The following is a 24308-nucleotide window of genomic DNA, read 5'->3' as shown; positions in this document are numbered from 1 at the left end:
CCTGTTATCTGTAATTATTATTATTAGTAGTAGTATTGGTGCTGTGCAGTGCTGGCTGTCAAGAATTTGAAGTTTGTTACAGCCATGTTTTGCTTGCTTTTACCATTGGGGTGAAAAGAATTCAGGTGTGTAGTTTTATGTTGATGCACATCTACGCTGTTGAATATTATGGAATTTTTTGGGAGCAGAAGACAATGTAATTTTGTTGAGTCTAAAATGTTACCTTAAATTCCAGCTTCAGCCATTGTCAGAAATCCTGACTGGAGACGGCAAGGTCTTCTGAAGCATGACTGCTAACTTCGGCAAAAACCTAAGTGTAGAAGTAGCGTATGCCAAATTGGCTTGGCAGTACACTTGTGCTTTGGCCAAATATACAGTTGCCAGCTTCTATTTGCTTTTCTCTTTGGCTTGCATGCTGAGAGAGAATGCATTAGAAAATTGGTCAAGGTTAATTGCCTTGTTGTAGCCTCCTCTAAGCTTTTGTCTGTAAACTAATTTACTGCAGTGTAGCTAGACAAGAGCCAGTGTGGCATAGTGGTTAAGGTGTTGGACTACGACCTGGGAGACCAGGGTTCGAATCCCCACATAGCCATGAAGATCACTGCCTCTCAGCTTCAGAGGGAGGCAATGGTAAACCCCCTCTGAATACCGCTTACCATGAAAACCTACTCATAGGGTCGCCATAAATCGGGATCGACTTGAAGGCAGTACATTTACGTTTAGCTAGACAAATGTCATCTTCCATCTTCAAAACTTAAAACTCTTCACTAGGGAAATGTTGAATTCCATATGAGGTTAGTTAAAACCAGACTTCCAGATAATTACTTGAGGAGTTAGTTATTTGTTGTTGTGTTATGTGCCTCCAAGTTGACTATGACTTATGGTGACCCTATCAATCAATGACCTCCAAGAGCATCTGTCATGAACCACCCTGTTCAGATCTTGTAAGTTCAGGTCTGTGGCTTCCTTTATGGAATCAATCCATCTCTTGTTTGGCCTTCCTCTTTTTCTAGTCCTTTCTGTTTTTCCCAGCATTATTATCTTTTCTAATGAATCATGTCTTCTCATTATATGTCCAAAGTACGATAACCTCAGTTTCATCATTTTAGCTTCTAATGATAGTTCTGGTTTAATTTGTTCAAACACCCAATTATTTGTCTTTTTCATAGTCTATGGTATCCGCAAAGCTCTCCTCCAACACCACATTTCAAATGAGTTGATTTTTCTCTTAGCCGCTTTTTTCACTCTCCAACTTTCACATCCATACATAGAGATTGGGGGTACCATGGTCTGAATGATCCTGACTTTAGTGTTCAGTCATACATCTTTGCATTTGAGGACCTTTTGTAGTTCTCTCATAACTGCCCTCCCCAGTCCTAGCCTTCTTCTGATTTCTTGACTATTGTCTCCATTTTGGTTAATGGCTGTGCCAAGGTATTGATATTCCTTGACAAGTTCAATGTCCTCATTGTCAACTGTAAAATTACATAAACCTTCTGTTGTCATTACTTAAGTCTTTTTGACGTTCATCTGTAGTCCTGCTTTTGTGCTTTCCTCTTTAACTTTCATCAGCATTCGTTTCAAATCATTACTGGTTTCTGCTAGTAGGATGGTATCATCTGCATATCTTAAATTATTTCTCCCTCCAATTTTCACACCTTCTTCATCTTGGTCCAATCCTGCTTTCCATATGTTATGTTCTGCGTATAGATTAAATAAATAGGGTGATAAAATACACCCCATCTCACACCCTTTCCAATGGGGAACAAATCGGTTTCTCCATATTCTGTCCTTACAGTAGCCTCTTGTGCAGAGTATAGGTTGCGCATCAGGACAATCAGATGCTGTGGCACCCCCATTTCTTTCAAAGTATTCCATAGTTTTCCATGATCTACACAGTCAAAGGCTTTGCTATAATCTATAAAGCACAGGGCGATTTTCTTCTGAAATTCCTTGCTCCATTCCAATATCCAATGTATGTTTGCGATATAATCTCTGGTGCCTCTTCCCTTTCTAAATCCAGCTTGGACATCTGGCATTTCTCTCTCCACATATGGTAGGAGCCTTTGTTGTAGAATCTTGAGCATTACTTTACTTGCATGGGATATTAAGGCAATAGTTTGATAATTACTGCATTCCCTGGGATCCCCTTTCTTTGGAATTGGGGTGTATATGGAATTCTTCCAGTCTGTGGGCCATTTTTTAGTTTTTCATATTTGTTGACAAATGTTTGTCAAAATTTGGACAGATTCAGTCTCAGTAGCTTGTAGCAACTCTATTGGTATGCCATCTATTCCTGGTGATTTGTTTCTTCCAAGAATTTTAAGAGCAGCTTTCACCTCACATTCTAAAATTTCTGGTTCTTCATCATATGGTTCCTCTGTGAATGAATCTGTCATCCTGGTGTCTCTTTTATAGAGTTCTTCATTGTATTGCTTCTATCTTCCTTTTTTTCATCTCGGTCAGTCAGTGTGTTCCCCTGTTGATTATTCAACATCCCTACTCTTGGTTTAAATTTCCCTTTCATTTATCTTAATCTTTTGGAACAGGGCTCTTGTTCTACCCTTTTTGTTGCCTCTTCTATTTCTATACTTGGCTGGTCCGTGACCAAAATAAATTAATTCATTCTATTTCTATACAGTAACTATTGTAATAGTTTTCTTTGTCCCTATGTACTAGTCGCTGTATTGTTGCATATTGGGTTGTGACTGTGTTTCTATCTCCTTTTGCTTATAATCTTCTACCCTGTTCTCACAGTAGCCAGTCAGATGCCTATAGGAAGCGCACAAGCAGAACCTGAACACAAAAGCACTCTCCCCGCTTACAGTTCCCAGAAGCTGGCATTCCAAGGCATATTTCCTCTGACAGTGGAAGAAGAACTAGCCATTGATAGCCGTATATTCCATGAATTTGTCTAATGCTCTTTTAAAGTCATTCAGTTAGTGGCAGTCACTACTTGTGGGAGCAAATTACATGGTTTAACTATGCACTGTGTGAAGAAGTATCTTCTTTTGTCTGTCCTGAATCTTACAGCACTCAGCTTCATTTGATGTCCATGAGTCCTAATATTATGAAACATGGAAAAAACTTCTCCATCCACTTTCTCCTTGTCATGCATAATTTTAATACTATCACATCTCCTCTTGCTTGCCTTTTGTCTAAGCTAAAACACCCCAAATGCTGTAACCTTTCCTCATAGGGGGATTATTCCATCCCCTTGAACGTTCTGGTTGCCCTTTTCTGAACCTTTTCCAGCTGGACCAGAACGGTACAGTGTATTCCAAGCATGGTGACACCATGGATTTGTATAACAGTGTTATGCTGTTGGCAGTTTTATTTTCAATTCCTTTCCTAATGATCCCTGGCATAGAATTTGCCTTTTTTACAGCTGTCACACACTGGGTCAACATCTTCATTAAGCTATCCACTGTGACTGACCCAAAGGTCTCGCTCTTGGTCAGTCACTGCCAGTTCAGACCTCATGAGCACTGATGTGAAATCAAGTTGTTGTTTTGCCCTGACATGCATACCTTTACACTTGTTTACATTAAACTGCATTTGCCATTTTACTGCCCCTTCACTCTGTTGGAGAAGTCTTTTTGGAGCTCTTCACAATCCCTTCTTGTTTCAACTGCCCTGAACAAGAAGCAAACTTGGCTTCCTCACTGCTCACCCCTAACTCTAAATCATTCATGAAAATCTCCTTTCCCCCCTCTGTTTCATGCCACTCCTGGTGTTACACTTAAACTCAGGAGCTAAGGGAAGTAATAGCAGAGTGTGGCAGAACCAAACTTTTTAAGCAATTAAAACTATTTTTATGTTACCTTTGGGTTTTCCAGTGATTTATTTATTGTATTGTATATTTATATCCCATTTTCCAGTTACATTTGGTTGCTAAATCAAGCTTGCTTGTTAAAATCTACAAGGGTACAGTATAATTAAGGGTATGTTGGTGTATGTAGTAGTCTGTTTTGGTCCAGGTTTCCAACTCTACCCTCCATAAGATGGAGGTAGAAGAGACTGCTGATGGTAAAGGTGCCAACCACAGAAACAGCCCTTCCACAGAAGCATTTAGTCTTCCAAGTGCCAACTGTTATGGCACTCCAAGTCACACCATCTCTCACTCTGTTCATTTCTGCCTTCCCCCTTTTCCCTTTAGCACAGGCCTGAATTGATAGTTTGCTGAGGGACATGAAATTAAACTGAGAGCTGCATACAGCCCTCTGCCCACAGGTTCCACTGCTGCATCCCACCTTTAGACAGTTTCAAAACAGGGTACTTAACATAGCTATCTTCTCCCACATAATCTTGCCCAAGTATTAAAAATTGTCCTCTGCATCTCATCTCATAAGTCCCCTTGCCATCCAAAGTAAGATGAGTGCTAACCAGAGATGGACCCTTTCCAATTGTGGAGGGCTGTCTTTGGAACTTACTGCTAAGGAGGCTTGCCTGTTGAATCTTGTTTTCCTTACTTTGTAAGGTAAAGAACTTTTTGTTTGCCTAGGTCTTTTGGATCTCTTTTAAGTAGTCTCAGTACCCCTGTGTCAGCTCTACACCAAGACAGCAGTGCAGGCGGGGGCTGGAAATTCCTGGGTATTTAGCAGGGCGGGAAAATCCTTAGCTGGCAGCTTGGTCGTAAATCTGCCAGGCTAATGAGGATGAAGCGTGATAAGGGCAAGGCCCTTTCGAAGCTTACGTGCCAAGCCAGAAGTCCAGAAGCGAGGTCAGTAGAGGTCCGGGTTCAATTGCCGAAGGGTCAGTCCAAGATAAGGTTCAGGGAATCTGGAAACACACGAAGCCATGCCTGACATTGTAGTCAGCAACAAGCTGAAGCCAAGGTTTGTCTTTTAAGGAGCAGGTTTGTCAGCAGGTGTGAGCCTTCAGCGTTTTGGCCTTAAGTGGACAGGCCTTCCCCTCTTCTGCCTGACCTTCTGTTGTCTACGTTCTGCAGGTGAGGGGGGAGTATCCTGTTCACTGGCTGCGTCTGGCTGAAGGGCTTCAGCTGTGTCTGGGGTGTTCTGCAGCTGAGGGGGAGAAGGAGCTGGGTTCTCAGGAGTTTCCTCCGTTTCTCCTTCTGGGTCTGCTGCTGTTACTCCCGAGTCATCCTCGTCTGATGAGTTCTCCGACGGGGCCATGACATCCTGGACATTTATTTGTGCTCCTGGTGCTCTCTTTATTTGTTTTGTAAGCCCCGCTGGGAGCCATACTAGTTGAAGGCTTTCATTAATAAATCAATATGGTTGCATGGATCCATGCTTAGTATGATAGGTGAAGCTATGCAGTAGGAGCTGGTATATTCTCAAAAGGTTCTTCCTTTCCTGAAACACTGCATGTTCCCAACTGTTGTAATCCATAGCTCAAATAGAATGTTATTTCAGAAACTGAATACCCCCTGCATTTTATGTAAAATCTTAAAGTTTCAAGATTTGATAATTTGCAGAGGATTAGAACCTTTTAATTGTGTTCTGCTTTTTCAACCCTTCCTGGAGTTGATGAGACAATGATGTGAAACTTTCCCCCTTAGCCAAAGGAAATCAGACCTGCAATTTGAGATTCAAAAGGGATGGATCTGTGAACACAATTTAAACAGGTTTATGTTGCCCTATAGGACTTGTAGGCAAAGCTGACTGAAACGAAAATATTGTCTCACCTCCTATGTACACAACACAAGCAACCTACAAGAGAGAGCTTCCTGCCTATACGGAACGCCTCTCCCGATATGAACCGGCCCGTACACTACAGTCTACTACGAAGGCCCTCCTCCGGGTTCCGACTCATAGGGAAGCCCGGAGAGTGGTGACAAGATCTAGGGCCTTCTCAGTAGTGGCCCCTGAACTATGGAATGGTCTCCCCGAGGAGGTGCGCCTGGCACCGACACTATCATATTTTCGGCGCCAGGTTAAAACCTTTCTCTTCTCTGAGGAATTTTAATTCCTGTTAATTCTAAATTATTATATTTTGATTTTAGACTGTACAGTTTTGTGTACGGTTTTGTGTTATTTTTATTGTATTTTTAATGTTCACCGCCCAGAGAGCTGTTGCTAGTCGGGCGGTATATAAGCTTAAATAAATAAATAAATAAATATACCATCTCATTAGGAGGTCCATTCCACATGCTGTAGGAATTGGGCCTTTAGTGCAGCAGAACTTCTGCGACTCCCTCCCATTACATATCAGACAGGCACTGTCTCTTTTCAGCACCTATTAAAGGCGTTTGTTTTTCAACAAGGCTTTTAAGTGGAGATTTTTATCCCAGTCTGTATGTGTATTGGATTTGAAATTGCTCTTATGTAAAAATGTTTTAATTGTGTGTATGTATGAAATGATTTTATATAGTGGTTATTGTTGACATTTTAAAAAAATCATTTCAAGATGTTTCATAGGAAGCTCTAATGAACAAACTGCATTTCCATTTAGAATGTGGCACTGAACCCTAATTCTCAGGCACTGCTTGGGTATGTTGATATACTTGTTCAATACCTTATTAGATTATAGTCTAGAGAGGGTGTGCAGCTAAAATTAACCTTGGAATGAGCTTTTATACTGAAAAGAGTAGGAAATAAGAAAGAAGATCTATTTACTGAGGTAATGCATGAATAATGGAAGTTAGCTTTTTATGAGACAGGTTTGATCATACAATGTTTTGTTATAGATTAGAGCAATAATTCCTTTTCAGTCCCAGCATACTCTTTTAGTCCCATTCTGAAATCTACCATTCTAATTTTTTTCCATGTTTAAATCCATATTTTTCTATTTCCCCATCTCTTTTGCTCTCAGTTTTTCCCTTTTTTCCCTTCTCAGTTTAACAAATAACCTAAACAAAAAGAGAATGAATTGCACTGTGACCTGCTTTTGGTTGGAGGTAACCCATTTGTGTGGCCTGGCTCACCAGTCAAAGACAATTATATCAATGGTTTAAACTTTATTGTCATGTTACTATAAAACCATTTAGTAGGTAATTCTAAACATGCTATGTCTCCCACAAATTTTTACAGGGGTGAAGAAATATTTCAGATGTGTTGGAGTCAGCATACTTGTTAGGCACCAGAATCAAATTTTTAGGAATATGCTTGCTTGATGCTTTTCCATGCTTTTCATATCCTTTGTGAAATAGGTGCATTTCCTTACTCATACTTGAAATTCAGGTCCACTGTTCTCTAAAGTTAAAGGGTGGGACGGGGTGGAGGATCTCTTAAACCAGATTCCGTTTCATGAGCCATTATTTTCCATTGAGCTAACAGTTGCTGGCACACCCTTATGAAAACAGAGCTTGAGACTTCTGTTTGTTTTAAAGCAATCTAGACATAGAGGTTTGAGTAGCTTTTTGTAATTTATAAACTTAATACTACTTGTTCTACTGGATTTGCTGTATAGGTATGAATATCAAATATTACCTTTGTGGCTGGCATTTATGCTGGCATACAACTTGGTTGTTACTTGCTATTTTGGATCTCTTCCTTCAGTTTCCAAGCAAGTCGTCAGTAGATGTATGACTAACTTCACAAGCGTTAGTGAACGCTTGCTGTATAAATGGCAAAAATAGTTAATGACCTTTCAGATGTTAAAGACATCGTTTTTCACTTTCATTGCTCTTTTCAAGAAAGTGGCTGCGCTGAGAACTTGTGATAAATTCTCAAGAACTACATTAATTGCATACACATCATCAGCTAACCTGCAGCACATTTGAACTTTGCTTAGAAGGGAACTGATTGAATAGAGGCAGTACTGAACGTGCCTCCTTCAATTTTTTGGTAGTACGTCTTGTGTCAGACAAGATACTGGCTATAATGAAGTATTTTTTTTCTCTTTTCCTTCCAGGGTAATTTTTTAAAGCAGTCTAGGCACTCTGATAGAACTGGGAGAAAGAAGGAAACCCTTCATTGAATGAGGGATCCATTGATTTGATAGCCTTTTTCTTCAAGGGTGCATCTTTGAATGAGGATGACAATGGAAGAGATGAAGAATGAAGCAGAGACCACTTCTATGGTTTCCATGCCCCTCTATGCTGTTATGTATCCTGTCTTTCATGAGGTAACATGTCTTCTAGTTGATTTTCTGTATATTATAGTGTTTGGGAAGCAGGAGGTTGTCTTTAATGTCAAATGACACCCTAACATACTGCTTATACTTACAAGCTAAAGTTTTTTTACCAAGTCTTTACAAACTCTGCTAACGAGTCTTGCTTTCTATCTTTCTTTGGCTTATTTCCATGAAAACAATATCTATAACCTTGACTATTTTTTTTTTGGCTCAAGTTTTGTTCCTTCATTCTGACATTCTTTTCAGGACTTAGAGGGTCTCAAGATGTTTTCCAGCATATGCAAGTTTCTGAAATGTAAACTCCATTAGTGTTAATTAGTATCCAGGTCTTAGGCAGCCACAGAGGAGAAGGCGGCATGTCTTGTGCTATGCTTCTGCAGTCACTGTAGTTTTACAGAACTGACCTCTGTTTGAAAATGGTAAAACCTAGAAATTTTTGCTGATATGGGAATCTAGAATTTGGATTTGTTTAAATATGTGATGGACCAGCCTTTCCCTGGTGCGCTTCTCAGGAAATCCTATATAAATACTAAATTAACTTCGTAATTATTACACACTCTCTTTGGAAGTCTCAATTTGCTTGTCTACAAGAAACTTTGTTCCGGTTGTTGCTGTTCTGTCTTTAATAAATAACTGTAAAACTTCACTAGTTCTTTTGTCTCTCCTCTGAATGGATTGTTGCCCCAGTTCTCTTCATCAAAACTGACTGTATGCTAGCCAGAGCCTTGGCTATCAGCTGTTGAATTTTAGCAGAATGTGATACCAGTAATCTTCAGGTCATGACTCGATTCACAGAGCCATTTTACCATGTAGATATTGAGAGTAAAAATCACTGTGGTATCCAACTTAATGCCTACAAGTAGCTGTGTGAATTAGCCCTTTTTGTTTTGAGCAAGAAGGCAATGCCCAGTGCTTCTAAAGATGAAAAAAATCACATTGCATTCTGGCAGAGAATTTTGCAAATTAAATTTCATAAGGCAAAGGGTTTTTTTGCATGACTTATTTAAATTAATGTAACAGTTTTATTTTTAATTCTTATAGCTAGAACAAGTAAATCTATCTGCAGCTCAGACATTGAGAGCAGCTTTTATTAAGGTAAGAATAACTAAAATTGTCTCTCTGTACATGAGATTCACACAACAGTACAATGTAAAACCATACCGCATTTAGCTACTGTTCTTGTTTTGTCTTGAGTCCATTACTTTTCTTTTTCCTCAGGGACCCCCAACAAATTCCTGTTTCCTGCTCTAATTAGCATGCATCTGGTTCAATCAGACAAAAAGCTAACTGCCATTTGGCTATAGCTCTGAAGCGGAGCATCTGCTTTGCATACTAGAGGTCCCAGTTTGTTTGTTTATTTATTTATTTATTTATGGCACTTGTATGCTGCCCCATAGCTGAAGCTCTCTGGGCGGTTTACAGCAACCGCAGTTTAAATTATGGCATCTCTGGGCGGTTTAAATTATGGCATCTTTGGTAGGCATTGGGAATGACCCCTGCTGAAACCTTGAAGATCTGCTGCCAAAGTAGAAGCATTAGGCTAGATATTCTGATTTGGTCTCAGGCAAGTTCATACGTTAAATGCCTGTGACAGTGGTGATGTATCCCAGATTTGCAGATAATTGAGAAGGCGAATTTGCTACTTTTCTCTAAGCATGTCTTGTCAGCATCCCGTTTCTAAACCTGATGCTGTTTATGCTTTCTCCTCCTTCTCTTATCCACTACTGTATTTTTCCCCACCCACAAAAGATACAGAGGACTCTCTCACACACTTCTTTAAAGGAGATACAACAGACATAGCCATGCAGTGTTAACAGGGTTGTTGGTTCTGGTTTTGTAGTTTGAAAAGGCAGCTGGCATAGTCCAGCTCTCTCCCCACCCCCATGGAAAGACTACTATGGGACTGCTGGGCTGCATCTCTTAACAGCCCAGAAATTCTTTGGCCTGGAGTGGAAAGAGCATGGTGGAAAGACCAGTGAGTTTGCCACTCTTGCTAGTTCCTGGGACAATTGCTGTTTGACTCCGATAAGTGGGGAGATTATGTGGGGCTGCACCTTGACCACTACTTACAAGAAGTGCAAGTTTCTCAAAATTATTTAGATTTTGCTATGTGAAAACCAATCATGTCTCTAGAAAATGCATACAATAAAATATTATCTTTCTCATATAAACACTTAATATCAATTTTTTAAATCTGTATTATAAACTTCAGCAATTGACAGTGTTCATCTACCACACGTTTTTGCTCGTTAATTATAATTAAGTTGTATATCGAGCTGTAAATTGAATTGTGAATGAGCATAATTACTCATTGTAAATCAGTTGCACTTTCTGTCAGCTAGTGAAGGTGGGCTTTATTTATGGATAAGAAGTTAAGAGTTAATGTCTGGCCCAATACTGAAAAAATACTGCCAAATCATATGGCTTATGTTCCGATTGTCCACTTATCAAGGAGTGCAGTTTAACTTGGAGAGTGTATAAGATCTGAACTTTTTATTCTGCTTTCTGTCACTAATTGGACATGAATTACTGAAGCATAACTACACCAGCTTAGACAGTTTCAGTCCCAACACTTCTGCTGTTGGTAGCTATATGATCGTTTCTGAAAGACTTTGGTTCCTAGGGCCAAGGAAGTAAAACACTGCTTGATTTGGCATTAGTAGAATTTTCTTTGATGGTACTATACTCAGTTCTGCGTGCCATAGTTCAAGAAGGATTTTGGCAAGTTAGAAAACTCAAGTTTGTACCAGGAAAAATGTTGTGTCTAAGCAAAAGATGTGAAAAACTAACTAACTTTAGCTTAGGAAAAAGTTGATTATTTTATTTTATTTATTATTTAATTTGTATCCCGTCCTTCCAGCAGGAACCCAGGGCTGCAAACAAAGCGCTAAGAACACTTTAAAACATCATAAAAACAGATCTTAAAATACATTAAAACAAAACAGCGTTAAAAACATTTTAAAAAAACTTTTGAAAAGAGTTAAAAACATTATTAAAAACATATTAAGCAATTCTAACACAGACACAGACTGGGAGAGGTCTCAACCTAAAAGGCTTGTTGAAAAAGGAAAGTGAGAGATTATGGGCCTGTGTTGACAATTTGAAATGCTTTTTAAAAAAATCAAATAAAAGAAGCAGTATTGTTGTATGTTGGGGGAGGGAGGTTTTATATTTTGCATTGGAAGATTACTCCAGTATTTGCTTCAAAAGATTTCAGAAACCCAGTGGGTACTCATGATTTTTCCTCCCTTCAAACGTTAGCCCTTTCTCCCATGGTGCATTGCAAATTGCTTTTGAAAGTCCCCCTAATTTCTAAAGGCTTGCCATGCAACGTGGGAGACTGCTCTTTAAAGGGAGACAAAATCAAGACTCACTGGGCAGACTGTTCTGATTCTCTGGATTATAACCTGCAAGAGCAAATGAACAATGGCAAAAACTGGGAAGTTTTTTAAATTCTCCTTTACGGTTGGACAGGCACCTTTCAGTTAAACTGCTACCACTTGAGCATTTCCATCTAGCTGGGGGGGGGGGTGCTGGTTCAGAAGTAATGCCTTACATGCTGCTGTTTGGCCAGGATAAGAGCTGCTTCACAATCACATTTTGCACACTACCAAAGCCAGCAAAATCATGCCAGGTTCTGCTTCTCAATGGGTGAGGGGCCTTGCTATGTAAAAGGGGAAAGGACATCCAGTGGTCTCTCCTTTTTTCAGTGCTGCAAGAGGCATCCCTTTTCTTCAGACTTATGATCTGGGCCTTCCGTGGCCAAACACCCTAGAGGAGGAGCAGAAGTTGGCTGTTATTTGTCTAGAATAGCCTGTCTTTGGCTTGGGGTTTGGAGTATATTACTATTAGAATAGAATCATAGAGCTGGAATGACCTATGAGGCCATTGAGTCCAACCCCCTGCTCAAGGCAGGAACCCAAATTAAAGCATACTACCTTTACATTCTAATTATTTGCTTAGAAACAAGCATGTGAAGTGAGAGTGCAGTTTTCCCAATGTATAACTGAGAGGAATTTGGGATAGGGGTGTGGAGCGTTCATCTCCCTTATTAAAAAAAATAAAGTATTAATCTTATTCCATAGTTTGTATAGGCATTACTGTGGTGGTTGACTACTGGTACTTCATGTTACATCCTCTCTAAAAAGCTGAAAAATCAATGCCATAATAGCACTCCGAGGAATGTTTAAGACATTAAGTGACATAGGATATAAGGAAACTGAGGTTTTGCAGCTCCTTTTTACACTTGGTGGAGTTCATTGTCTCCTGTTACTATTACTAGACATACACATTGCTAGATGTTGAAAACATTCTGGATAAGTGAAAACTCTGAAGAGAAGTTGAACTTCACTAATTCAGTGCAGCCTATAATGTTGTAAGAACTTAACTCCAATTATATAAATAAGTCTAGCCCTTAATCTGAGTTGAAAAAAGAAGAGAGGATGTTATGATGGGTAGAGATGAATGTTGCACAGAAATAAATGAAATGGCTTACTGGGCAAAGTTACAAATAAAAAATATTGATGTAGTTGAAGGAATATGGATCTTCCTTTGAAGAAGAGAAAGGCAATGCAAAATTGGATGCTGCTTATGAGCCAGTGCTGCTTGGTTATCTTCTAGAAATACAATTTTGAATTTACAATCTGTAGCAATTCTTGGATATCTTTTTTCTGCTTACAGATTGTTCGTGTACTAAATGAATAAAACTGTTCTTTGCAATGCAGGCTGAAAAGGAAAATCCAGGTCTTACACAAGATATCATCATAAAAATTTTGGAGAAAAAAAGTGTTGAAGTTAATTTTACTGAGTCTCTTCTGCGCATGGCAGCTGATGATGTAGAAGGTATTTCCACTTAAATTGCTGTAAATTTGCTGACTGATATTGTTGCATCAAGAATCGGGCTTTTTGAAAATTAGGTGAAAATATTTGTTGCTGTTTTGTTTCACCATAATGATGAATTTCATGAGGAAGATAGCCAGATAAAATGTAGTATAAGATATTTGTGTAGGTACTTGTATGTTGCAAGTACAGCAGTGGTAGCCAATGTGATGCCCTCCACATGCATCATACTTGACCTTTGGCAATCTCTTTGCGGCTGATTGGAGTTGATGTCTACTGCATCTGGAGGGCATTACATTGACTATCCCTCCTTTTCAGTTATTTCTTTTAGTGTTTCTCAAAACCTGATGGTTGAAGGAAGACAGGCAGGGTGAGCCTGGCACTGCCCACTTGCTTGTATGTGGTTTTGGGACTGAGACAGTGAAATAACAATTATCTAAATAAAAAAGATTATTCCCACTTCGAAAGAGAATGGTTTGTCCAAGGCCATGCAATCAGTTTGATAAAGGTGTAGTTTGATCACAAATCATGTATTCTCTTTATTGGCTCTTAAATACCACTCATGCACCTGGAGTAGCATTTGCTGATGCTACTTTGGTATGTGAGTTGAGCATCTTTAAAGCAATCGGGCATGTGTATTAAGGACTTCAATTGTATACATTGACCTTTCCCTGTAAGGTGTAGAGTTGGGACAAGTTCATAGTTCTATTCTTGCCAACCATGTATGTTGAGTATTTGGTATGGATAAGGTTGTTTAAAATGTTTTTGGTGTCTTTAGAAATCTTTTTGGAATAAGTAACCAATTTCTCTTTTCTCTCTCTCCCCCACCCCTCCAGAGTATATGATTGAAAGACCAGAGCCAGAATTCAAGGACTTAAATGAAAAGGCACGCGCACTTAAACAGATTCTCAGTAAGATTCCAGATGAAATCAATGACAGAGTAAGGTTTCTTCAGACAATCAAGTAAGTGCTTCTATCTCAACCAGCTTGCTGATCAAAGTAGAAAGCTATCCCAAAAAGTGAGCTTTACACCTACCTTTTGTAGGCCTCTTTCCTTTGCAATGTACCTTTTGCTTACAATTTTTATAGTGAAGCATGATACGTATAGTAATTTTAAATAATTACTGTTTTTATTATTTTATTGTATGGATCCTGTGAGTCTTCGCTTCAAAATAAATATTTCCTACAGTTGGGTGGTCAACGTACGGATTGGCTTTAGCCACTGCAGTGCTAATAGCTGCTGTGTGACCACAGCAGCTAAAGCAACATCTGTTACTTGGAAAATGGGGCAGAGATGCCTATTCTGCCCAGTTTGCCATAAAATCCTTTTATTTATAGCAGTACTAAAAGCATCCATAAGCTTAAAAAGATGGGTTTCCTCTAACCTTAAGTGGTATCAGTTTGCACTATAGCTTACCAAGTTCTTGAAACTACTATAGGATGAAGAGGCTGTCACTCTGTTTACCCCCAGAATAGCTATGATTTGCACTGGAAGGAATTATTCCAATGGCATCGAGACCCATATGTGCAGTTTTATGACTTCCTGTTGGGGAATAGGATTGCATGGTTAGTGATGTCTAAAATTGAACAGTGTCTTGATTTTCAGCGTGGAAGATGCAGTAGCTAAGCTCAGGACTCTGGTCAGTTGACCAGTCACATTATCAATTGACCTCCCACTGATCAAATATTCCATGAAGCCTAGGATGCCTTCTATATAAGCAGCATCTTTTTCATTGCATGTGCAGATATTGCTCATGCCCTATAATTCTTTTGAGAAGATGTTTTTTCTCTCCTCTCCCAATTAAGCTGCCTGGCCTCTCTCTTCCTGTCAGCCATTTGCTTAACTGCAGGCATCCCTGAACAGGAAGCATGAAGGAAATGCTTAAAGTGGCAACTGATCAGAACTTTACACCACTGTGGTGGCTGCATTTGTGGGGCTCTTGCATTCAGGCCCTGCTTGTGGGCTTCCCATAGAAATCTGGGAACAGGATGCTGGACTGAATGGGCCATTGGCCTGATCCAGCAAGCTCTTCTTATGTTCCTATGCATCTGTATACACTGTGAAGGTTTTTTGTTCTGAATGCACACTGTTCCACTTCATACAGCCTGACTCCTTTGTAAGGGGACCATAGAGGTAGCTGGACCATTTTGCAGGATATATTTAGAAAGACAGCATGCATTTGTGTATTGATTTTCTCGATACTATGCAGAAAAGACACCCAAAAATAGAGCTTGGATTTCTCCCCTTAGGTTAAATGATAGCCTTTCATCTTCAGGCTATCTATTTGCATCTCTAGGGCAACTGCCATTTTGCCCTTATGCCATTTTTGTTCTTTAATTTTCCCTTGGACGGGAACAATACACATTCTCACAGGCTTCTAGAACCTGTTTTTTTTGTTTTCATTCCAATAAATTAATACTTTCAATACTTGACCGATATTGGACTGGTCAGTTGGCTAACAGTTTTTATTCATCAACTGCCAACCCTAGTAGTAGCGTACTCTAAAAGTGTAGAATCTTATCTGCATCTGCAGATTTGTTTGTTGAACACATGACTTGTATAGATTGAGGTCATATTGTATGGTAAATGGACCAGAAAAACGATTGGACTTGGACGTGTACTGGGAGCAAATCAAAGGAAGTGTTCAGATAGCTACTGACTTGAAAATACTAATTACTTCCTGATGTACCATTTGCACACTTTGGTGCATAAAATATTTGGAATTATCAGGAGCTTCTTGATCCTTTTGTTCTAACTTAAGTGGATAGTAAGAATACTCCTAAGCAAGGTGACAGGTACTGTATAGTGTTCACATTTTAAAACATCGGTAACTCACTTATAAATCACAAGGCTGCCACAGTCCAGATGACTATATATATACTATAAAAGAACCACACCCACAGCTGGGGTTTTCTCAGGGATGGTTATAGCACAGCTAGCTTTTTAAAGTTAGGTCCTTAAGCAGTAAGAACCACTTTAGGAAAAACCTTAGAAAACTGATTGCATGTGTGGTACTTGTAATAGCTTGTTTGGAACTATGTCTAGAGACACAATTCTTCAGCATCACATTTACTTATTTATTTAGTATATTTGTATGCTGCTTTTCATCAACATGTTCAGAATATCATCATCAGAATAAAAAACTTCAACAGTATCAATAAATATCTTCATCAAAACAGGTTTAGATCTCACATCAATCTAAACATAACATAGTCTCCAAAAGGTAGAGAAAACAAATATGTTTCTATCACACAGTAGAGTCCTGTCATTGTTATGCCTGTCCATGTCTCCAAGAGGAGAAAAGTTCACCACTGGGATACCACTACAGAAAATACCCTTCCCCAGGTCCTTCTCCAGAGAGATGTAGCCACCCACCTGGTGATGGAGTTTTTTCAGGCATTCTAATGAGTGCACAACAGCAGTCATGTATGACATGGAAGTTTTAAAAAACTTCCAGATATTATTAGTTCTGACACTCCACTATTTGGACTTTCCCTTATTTGGGTCTATAGCCTTAAAGCTATAGACATAGCTTCTGTAGTGGTGAGAAAGTAAAGGGCTCCAATCCAAGACAGAGTTAAGGTTGCAAGCTCATTTATTTCAATGGGCTTGCATGGTTAACTGTGTGTTAGATTAGAGCTAATCTTTTATAAGCTTCAACTTAATTTGAAGGCTCTTTTGGTATACTTAATCACTCTATGCGTTTATTTATTTATTATTTGATTTATATCCCACCCTTCCTCCCAGCAGGAGCCCAGGGCGGCAAACAGAAATGCTAAAAACGCTTTAAAACATAAAAACAGACCTTAAAATACATTAAAACAAAACAATGTTAAAAACATTTTTTAAAAAAAGCTTTAAAATAATCTTTTTTATTATCTTAAAAAACCACATATTAACAAGCAATTCTAACACAGACGCAGACTGTTGAAAGAGGAAAGTCTTCAAAAGGTGCCGAAAAGTTGACCGATAATTCCCTTGAATAGTAAAGTAAGAGGCCCATTGATTATTATTAGGGCAGCAAATGGACCTGTCCATAGAGGGGGTAGGAGAGGTGGGTTCTGCATATCCAGAGAGCCCTCAGATAACTGGAAAAGGTGTGTAAAAATGTTGCGCGCACACACACATTATATTGGAGCAGGTGGGCTGAGGGCACACATCTTCTTGTCCCTGTTTTACTCCATTACTTATTCCAAAATACTTGAAGTTGTTACAGTTCCCCCCCCCCGCCATGACCTTAAAAGCTCCTTGAGGAGTAGTTGCTAGTATCATAGGGAGAGCACTGTGATGTCCCTGTATATATAATACTGTAAATATGGTACCTGAGGGTTTACTAGAGTATATGTGGTAAGTAGACTGAGTGAGAGGGGGGAGTACATGGGTTGGAATGTTGATGAGTGTTGTATGATGATTGGCTGAGCATTTGAGTGTCTGAAGGTATAAATGAGAGGATGACAGTGGAGAGGGGTTAGTTTTGGAGAGGGTTGTAGGGTGGATTGGATTAGGCGGGTAGTGAGGCAGGTTATTGATGACTAAGAAACAAAAAGAGTAACGTATCTTATGAAACCACACGCTTGTTGACTAAACCTTTAAGTAATCTTGTTATTCCCTGTGTATATAAATAAATAGTTCTTGGTTTACCAAAAGGCCTGATCCTTGGCTGGGTTTACACAGACCAGAAGGGTGGGCAGAGCATATACGAAGGTTGGGAAGCAGTATCAATGGTGGCAGTGGTGAAGAGATAGTGTAACATCATCAGGTATCCGGAGCAACCCAGGGCTGTAATCTTGATAGGCACAAAGATACATGGGGGTTGAGGCCTGTAAGTGCACCCAGACACAATGTAGCAATAAGCCAGGAGGAGAGGAAGGCACAGTCTCAAGGCAATATTGTTTACAGGGAGTGTCTGGTGGTGCTGCCTAAGCAGGGGGATCTTGAGAGATATTTGCTAGAGCCAGTGAGATAACCGTTAAGAGACCAGGACCCTGAGGTGGGACCGAGACAGGATGGTGACCATGGGAGGGGTCCTGACAAGCACTTTCTCCAATCCTAATTAATCCCCCCAGCTCTCATCAGGATACATAATCTAAATCACCTTCCCCACAATCTCTCCTTTATGCTGTAGTTGCCAGCCCTGTGATTGGCGCTGTCTTACACTACAGTGTGACATTAGCCATGGTTGGGACTTACTGAGCAGCCTATTGCACATACAACCCCAAAACTGATACAAGGAAAGGTGTGTCCAAATTGTGCTGTAGCACTTAGGGCTGGCTGAACAGGAGACATGTTGTATGTCTTCACTTGTCAAATTATTATCCCAGCTGTTTTTGTCTTTGGTTTTAACATGGCAGTTAAGATGGTGAAATTCTTACACCCTGATAGTCATTTGTGAAATTGAACTACATGAAAGATGAAGTAGGCCTTATTTATCTGCAAAGCTGAATATGCTTAGTTACTTGCAAAAATCTTGTGTAGATGCTTTCATGAACCCTCCTCTTGCTACAATTTTAATTTTAGAAGTGACTTCGGTGAGTATTCCATGGTTTTGGTTGTAATTGTGGAAATCTGAGAGTTCTTTTCTCTTTCCTGATCTCTCTTAGCCCCAGCACAAAGCTGTTTAGTCTTGTGGTATAGCGACCTTAAATCCTGCCAAGTTAGAGCTAGATGAAATTGTATCCATTAATCCTGAGAGGGGTCTACCAACGTCAGATTGCTTTCAAGGACAACTGTGACAGTTTTCTTCCAGGTGTTTTAGCTTTATCTAAATGTCTAGAGACTTGAGCAGGACAAGATAATAGCCTCAATTCATGAGATCAGTGTTCACAAAATAGTTTTAAGGCAAATCATGGGTCACTTTTTCTTGAGAATAAAATGTCATGTGTGAATTGTGCTCATTCTATACACAGTATATATTCAGAGTTGTTCTGAGAGAGGGTATGATTCTGAAGGTAGGCCAGAGCTCCTGCTGCTTAACACTGTTGGGTAGATTTCTATATCAAGCAGATGCTAGTTTTTCACATATGAAGGCTACATTAAACCTAACTTGGACTTTGAAGTGCCATATAATCTAATTAGTTATCAGTGTTCGGTCTTGCTGTGCCATATCTAAAACTCATTCTGTGAGACAGCAAATCCTTTAGAAATACATGTCAGACACAACTTTCAAAGTGATTAAAATTCTGCATTGAGTAAGTCTAATTTTAAAAGATGTTGCAATTATCTTTTCATTGCCAAATAGGGATATCGCCAGTGCAATAAAGGAACTTCTCGACACAGTAAATAATGTCTTCAAGAAATATCAATACCAGAACCGGAGGGTAGGTGAATTAATTTCTGCTATGCTGGCTTGTCAGAAATATAAACATATTAACTATAAATATTAAAGAATCTGCAGCTTTTAATGTTTGGATTGTGGGAACTTTAAATCATTTCAACAATCACTGGCAGTTAAGACAAATAAACTTTCAGATGAAGAAGCAAACAGGATGAAAACCAATTTGCTGTCAATAAGCCAGTACTTTCCTTACTGCCTGAATTTTAGTATATGTGGATTTTTAGTCTGCAATAGCTACATTTAGGGCTTAGTGTAATATTGGATATCCTGTGTATAAATTTCATTGCTGTAAAACATTCCCATAGGCATCTACAGAAGTGCTTTTACTCATTTCATTTCTTGAATTTGTGAATTCTGCTATCACAGCATTTATGCTTATTTTCCTCAGTTTATTTTTTTAGTCTTTGTCTAGTGACTAAAATAGGATGGTTTGTGAAGGGTGAGACTTTGATTGAATGACTCTTCATATATACATATTTCAGGCACTTGAGCACCAAAAGAAAGAGTTTGTAAAATACTCCAAAAGTTTCAGCGACACTTTGAAAACCTATTTTAAAGATGGAAAGTAAGTATGGTTTTTCAGTTGAATTGGTGCAGTTTTTATGTCTTATCTTTTTTCCTCCTAAATGTTTATGTGAAATACTTCATACCAGCAAAAGAGCATCCTTTGCACAGTCTATTGTCTCAAGTGCTCCTTCATTTTCTGTTACTTTACGTGTACAAAAATATAGTGGCCTGTTCGTAAAGGGATTGCTGTTCTAAAACTTGGCATTTGTGAATGCTTATAATGATAATGTTAACTTGACTTGGGAATTGGGGATATTTTTAAAATTCTGAAATGTTTCCTTTGGTTACACAGATAAGATTACTACAAACCTGATAGGCACAAAACCGGAAAAATTGCACAAGCATGCAGTCTTCAACTCCTCTTCCAACACTGATCGCCACCTCCCTATTAAAATTCACACATTTAGTATTGTGGCAACCGATCCTTCAGTATTAGATTTAGGAAAGGGAATAAGGAATAGGAAGTCTTCTAAAAGTAATTATCATGCATAGTCAGGTGAATGGCAGATTTTATGTATATAAACCCAGAGACGAGGAAACTATGGTCCTCCAGATCCTATTGGGACTCTAACTCCCATCAGACCCAGCTAGCATGGCCAGTGTACAGGGATTATGGAAGTTGTGACTCTCTAGATGATGGCTACAGGTTCCAGTCCCTGCTATAATCTATGATTGCCACAGTAGAGTATCCAAATATAGGAATGGTACATCCCAAAGTAACATATGCTGGGGACAAATGGGGGAAAGGCATCCCTGGCTGTCAGTCAAGATGACTTTATGTTTCCTCCTGGGCAATATGTCTCTAAATACCAGTGGCTAAGGAGCAACATTGGGAGAGGACATCTGGTTGGCTATTCTGGGAGACAGGATGCTGGACTACATAGACATTTCCCCAACTGCTCAGTTACATGGTTCAGTTGGCTCCACCCACATGGTTATTAAACCTATGCCATTGTGGGAATGTATGCATTTTCATCATTTCCAAGCAGTGCACTGTGCATGAAAGGAAGCATGTGCAACAAGACTAAATGCAGCAACCAGTAATAGAAGCTGTCAAACAGTAACTTTAGCTCTGGGTAGTGAGGAGGAAAAAATCCGATCTGTTCCTTGACCTGGTTCAGGGTTGTTGTAGTTAACTGAGTGATGCTAATACACAAACTTCTCCAGTCTGCTGCATTGTACGGTGTTCAGTTTATTTAAAGTTTATAGTAAGATATTATTCTGGTTTGTTGAACTGTAGGCAGCCCAGGAATTGATTAGTCAGTAAGAGTGAAACTCACACATGCTGTGACTCAGATAATTGCATACAAAAAGGTGAAATGGATTTAGCTGAGGATGAAGTGCTGAAAGCAAAAAATGTCACTTCAACTAATCAGGCAACACCCACATTTGAATTTGATGGCCTTTACTGACTGTTGATTTCATTCTAGCATTATTTAAGCATGTAAGTTGAGCTGCCCAGGGTTGCTAGTGCATGTAGATCATTGGATTTTATTGCTATGGTCTTAATCAAATTTTCATTTCCATCTTTGCTGCCCTTGAGGCTTTCTGCTTTTTAAAAAAGTTAACAATCTCACTGGAAATATGCAAGCCTCTGGGGTCTGCCAGACGTAGCTCTCTGCCAATGTGTGTAATTCTGAAAAAAAGAAAAATAGTGTAAAATACCCCAGTGGGCTTCCATTGGAATGGAAGCTTCAACTAATATAAAATTCTTCTGCCCACCTTCTAGTAGCCCAGGATAAGGACATTCAACCAATATTGTGCCAATACTGGCTACTGGTGTGTTTCCAGGCCCAATAATTTTGCAGTGTTTGACCAATAAAGCCTTTCATTGCCTAGAACCCACATACACAAGGGACCACTACATCTTATATCGGTCCATATGCTAGTTGTGGTCAACTGATCATGCTTTTATTTCAAGAGGTTAGAATGGTGATAGTGACAATTGGAGCTGTTTGTGCACTGGTCCCAAGGCTTTTGAGGAGGTGTGAGGAGCCCATTTTAGCTCTTTTCCCTTATAAGACATCTCTTTTGGCAGGCATTTGGTTGATTTAAGCTTCACCTACCTACTTGGAAGTAAGACCCATTTATCGGGCCAGCTTCAAGGTTCCTGTATTAATTTACAAGACTTTTAACAATTTGGTTCCAGGATACCTCAAGCACAGCCTGATTCCTTATAACTCTGCTTGGTCTCTGAGAGGGAGTTACTGTTAGTGGTCCCCCATGGCTCTGTTGTGTGTGTGCGTGTGTAGATCATACAAGGATGGAATCCAAGAGCCGCATAGAACAGGAATAAGCCAGGCCAGGCAAGTTTCTTGTAAGAGTCTTTACTAGGCAAAGACATTAGACACAGTTCTCTCCACAGACAGTTTCCCCCACTGAGTTTTTCCAAGCTTCCCACCTTATCAGGCTTCCCAGCCAGCTACTGACCTTGGCAAACCTGGCGATCTGTTCTCACAGCTTAACCCTTCTGCTTCAGGTTTCACTCTCTTTGCTAAAACACCCTGTCTGTGAGTCTCACAGCCTGCTTCACTGACCAACAGGCTCAGATACACACTTTGTATCCAATAGGAGCCTTTTGTTCAGTATTGTGGGCCCAGTTTTATGGAACTCTCTTCCATTTGTGGTCAGACAGCCCCCCTCCCTATAGAACTTCCAGCACCTATTGAAGACTTCTATTCCAGCAGGCATTTTAACTGAATTCTGAGTTTATTGTGCTAACTGATTTTTTAAAAATTGTATCGAGTTGCTTGTACACTGCTTAAAGGCTATTGTAATTTAAGTGGTTTTTAATTTTTTGTCAAAATAAATAAATTTAACCCAAAAGGGCTTATTTTCCACAGGCATGTATGGAGCTGAGATGTTAGTTGTTCAGTGTCTTTTGAGCTGTTGCTATATTTGCTTTTTTATTATTTTACTATGTGGGTTTTAAGCCACTTTAAATATCTGGGAGACCAGGGTTTGAATCACCACACAGCCATGAAGCTCACTGGATGACCTTAGCCAGTCACTGCCTCTCAGAGGAAGGCACTGGTAAACCACCTCTGAATACCACTTACTATGAAAACCCTATTGATAGGGTCGCCATAAGTCAGAATCGACTTGAAGGTAGTCCGTTTCCATTTTTCAAATATCTGGAAAAGTGGCTTAAACATTCTTGAAAAGTTAGATGTTTAAGAAGCAAATACGAAATATAAGTGTGTCTGGTTTGCAACAGGATTTCAGATGGGTAAGACCACCTTATTTTCTTTACTCCCATCATTAATAAGAAGCATGTGTTCCTCATTGTGCCTTGCACTGAAGGGATCCCATGCCACATTTGTGAATGAGTTCCTTATTTCAGACTGGAGGTGAGAGGTATGGTAATGTGTGCAGTGTCTTGCAGAAATTCAGTATTTTTGCATGTAGCCCACATTCATTTGCAGGGGCAGTGAGAGACGGACTAATATTTGGATACTTTAAAACAAAACACCAATCTGATAAGTGTTAAAGATTTATCCAGATGGATCTGGTTTTTTTGCCTGGAGTTTTAAGTGCTGAAACATAAGCAGTATTGAAGTTGACACAAGTGCTATTCCACTTGAATAGCTTTTGATGAGTGCTGATTTCTGTTCTGCTGCTGAAATATATTTTCTTTTTTACAACAGGGCAATAAACGTGTTCATAAGTGCCAACCGACTAATTCATCAAACCAACTTGATACTCCAGACCTTCAAAACTGTGGCCTGAAAAAAAAACTGTATATGTTGAGAGCTGTACTTTTCAATGGTGGATAGGATACCTTTATATGTAAACTTTAAAGTTTTGACTGTATAAATTATCAGTCCCAGTTGAAGGGACCTATTGCAGGATTTTGAATGGGATTTATTGCCATCTTACACCATATTTTTGTAAAAACATTGTAGCTTAATCATAATCTCATGATGAAGATTTTGCATCACTTTTTTGCTATTATCATTCTTTTCAGAATTATAAGCCAAAAGAATTTACGCCTTAATGTGTCATTATGTAACATTCCTTATAAGAATTGTAAATATTTGGTGTTCTGTTTCTGACATTCTAACTTGAAAGCAAAAAAACTGCAAGATTGTGTATTTAACAATATTGGTGGCAAATATTCAATAAATAGTTTACATCTGTAAGATAACTGTATAATCAGTTTCCATTATATTATCTTTTAGAATTGGGAGGTAGTGGGTGATGTGCATATGTCTTCCACATCCACAAAGGTTTAAAATTTGCCCCCTAAAATGATAGCGGGGCAAAACTCATTGAAAAAATAAGCATCTTGAAAAATTCCTAAGCAGCAAGCTACCTTAGTGCTCTTCAGGTGTTCCATTAGTGTGTGCAATAAACACGCTAATGCTAGCTCCATCCTCTGACAGTTTTGTCACCCTTCACAAGTTGGAGGGTGATTGTCTGAAGCAGGGAGTTTCCTATACTCATGGGGCTTCCTGCATGTTTTAGAACCCTGATTTCTAAAGCATGTGGAGTGTCTCCATGAATACAGGAGGCTCCATGCTTCAG

General features: G+C 39.3%; 1 protein-coding gene across 6 annotated transcripts in view; it reads left to right on the top strand.

The window, feature by feature from the left end:
* PDCD10 (programmed cell death 10) overlaps nucleotides 1–23928 on the top strand; it is a 29068-nt gene extending 5140 nt beyond the window's left edge. For 5 of the 6 annotated variants that reach the window (XM_061637248.1, XM_061637250.1, XM_061637246.1 and 2 more), the window contains exons 2-8: nucleotides 7819–8031; nucleotides 9082–9135; nucleotides 12765–12882; nucleotides 13716–13842; nucleotides 19119–19197; nucleotides 19697–19779; nucleotides 23429–23928. In XM_061637248.1, the coding sequence (XP_061493232.1) occupies nucleotides 7936–8031; nucleotides 9082–9135; nucleotides 12765–12882; nucleotides 13716–13842; nucleotides 19119–19197; nucleotides 19697–19779; nucleotides 23429–23510 (639 nt within the window). In that variant the 5' untranslated portion in view covers nucleotides 7819–7935 and the 3' untranslated portion in view covers nucleotides 23511–23928. Of the gene's footprint in view, nucleotides 1–4930; nucleotides 4952–7818; nucleotides 8032–9081; nucleotides 9136–12764; nucleotides 12883–13715; nucleotides 13843–19118; nucleotides 19198–19696; nucleotides 19780–23428 lie in introns of those variants that run through there. The other variant, XM_061637251.1, reaches the window with a different exon arrangement.
* The last annotated feature ends 380 nt before the right edge of the window (nucleotides 23929–24308 follow it).

This window comes from Rhineura floridana, chromosome 7, assembly GCF_030035675.1.
Source record: "Rhineura floridana isolate rRhiFlo1 chromosome 7, rRhiFlo1.hap2, whole genome shotgun sequence".
NCBI classification, from domain to species: Eukaryota; Metazoa; Chordata; class Lepidosauria; order Squamata; family Rhineuridae; genus Rhineura; species Rhineura floridana.
The sequence above is the reverse complement of the archived record's forward strand: the minus strand, read 5'-3'. Positions and strand labels throughout refer to the sequence as shown.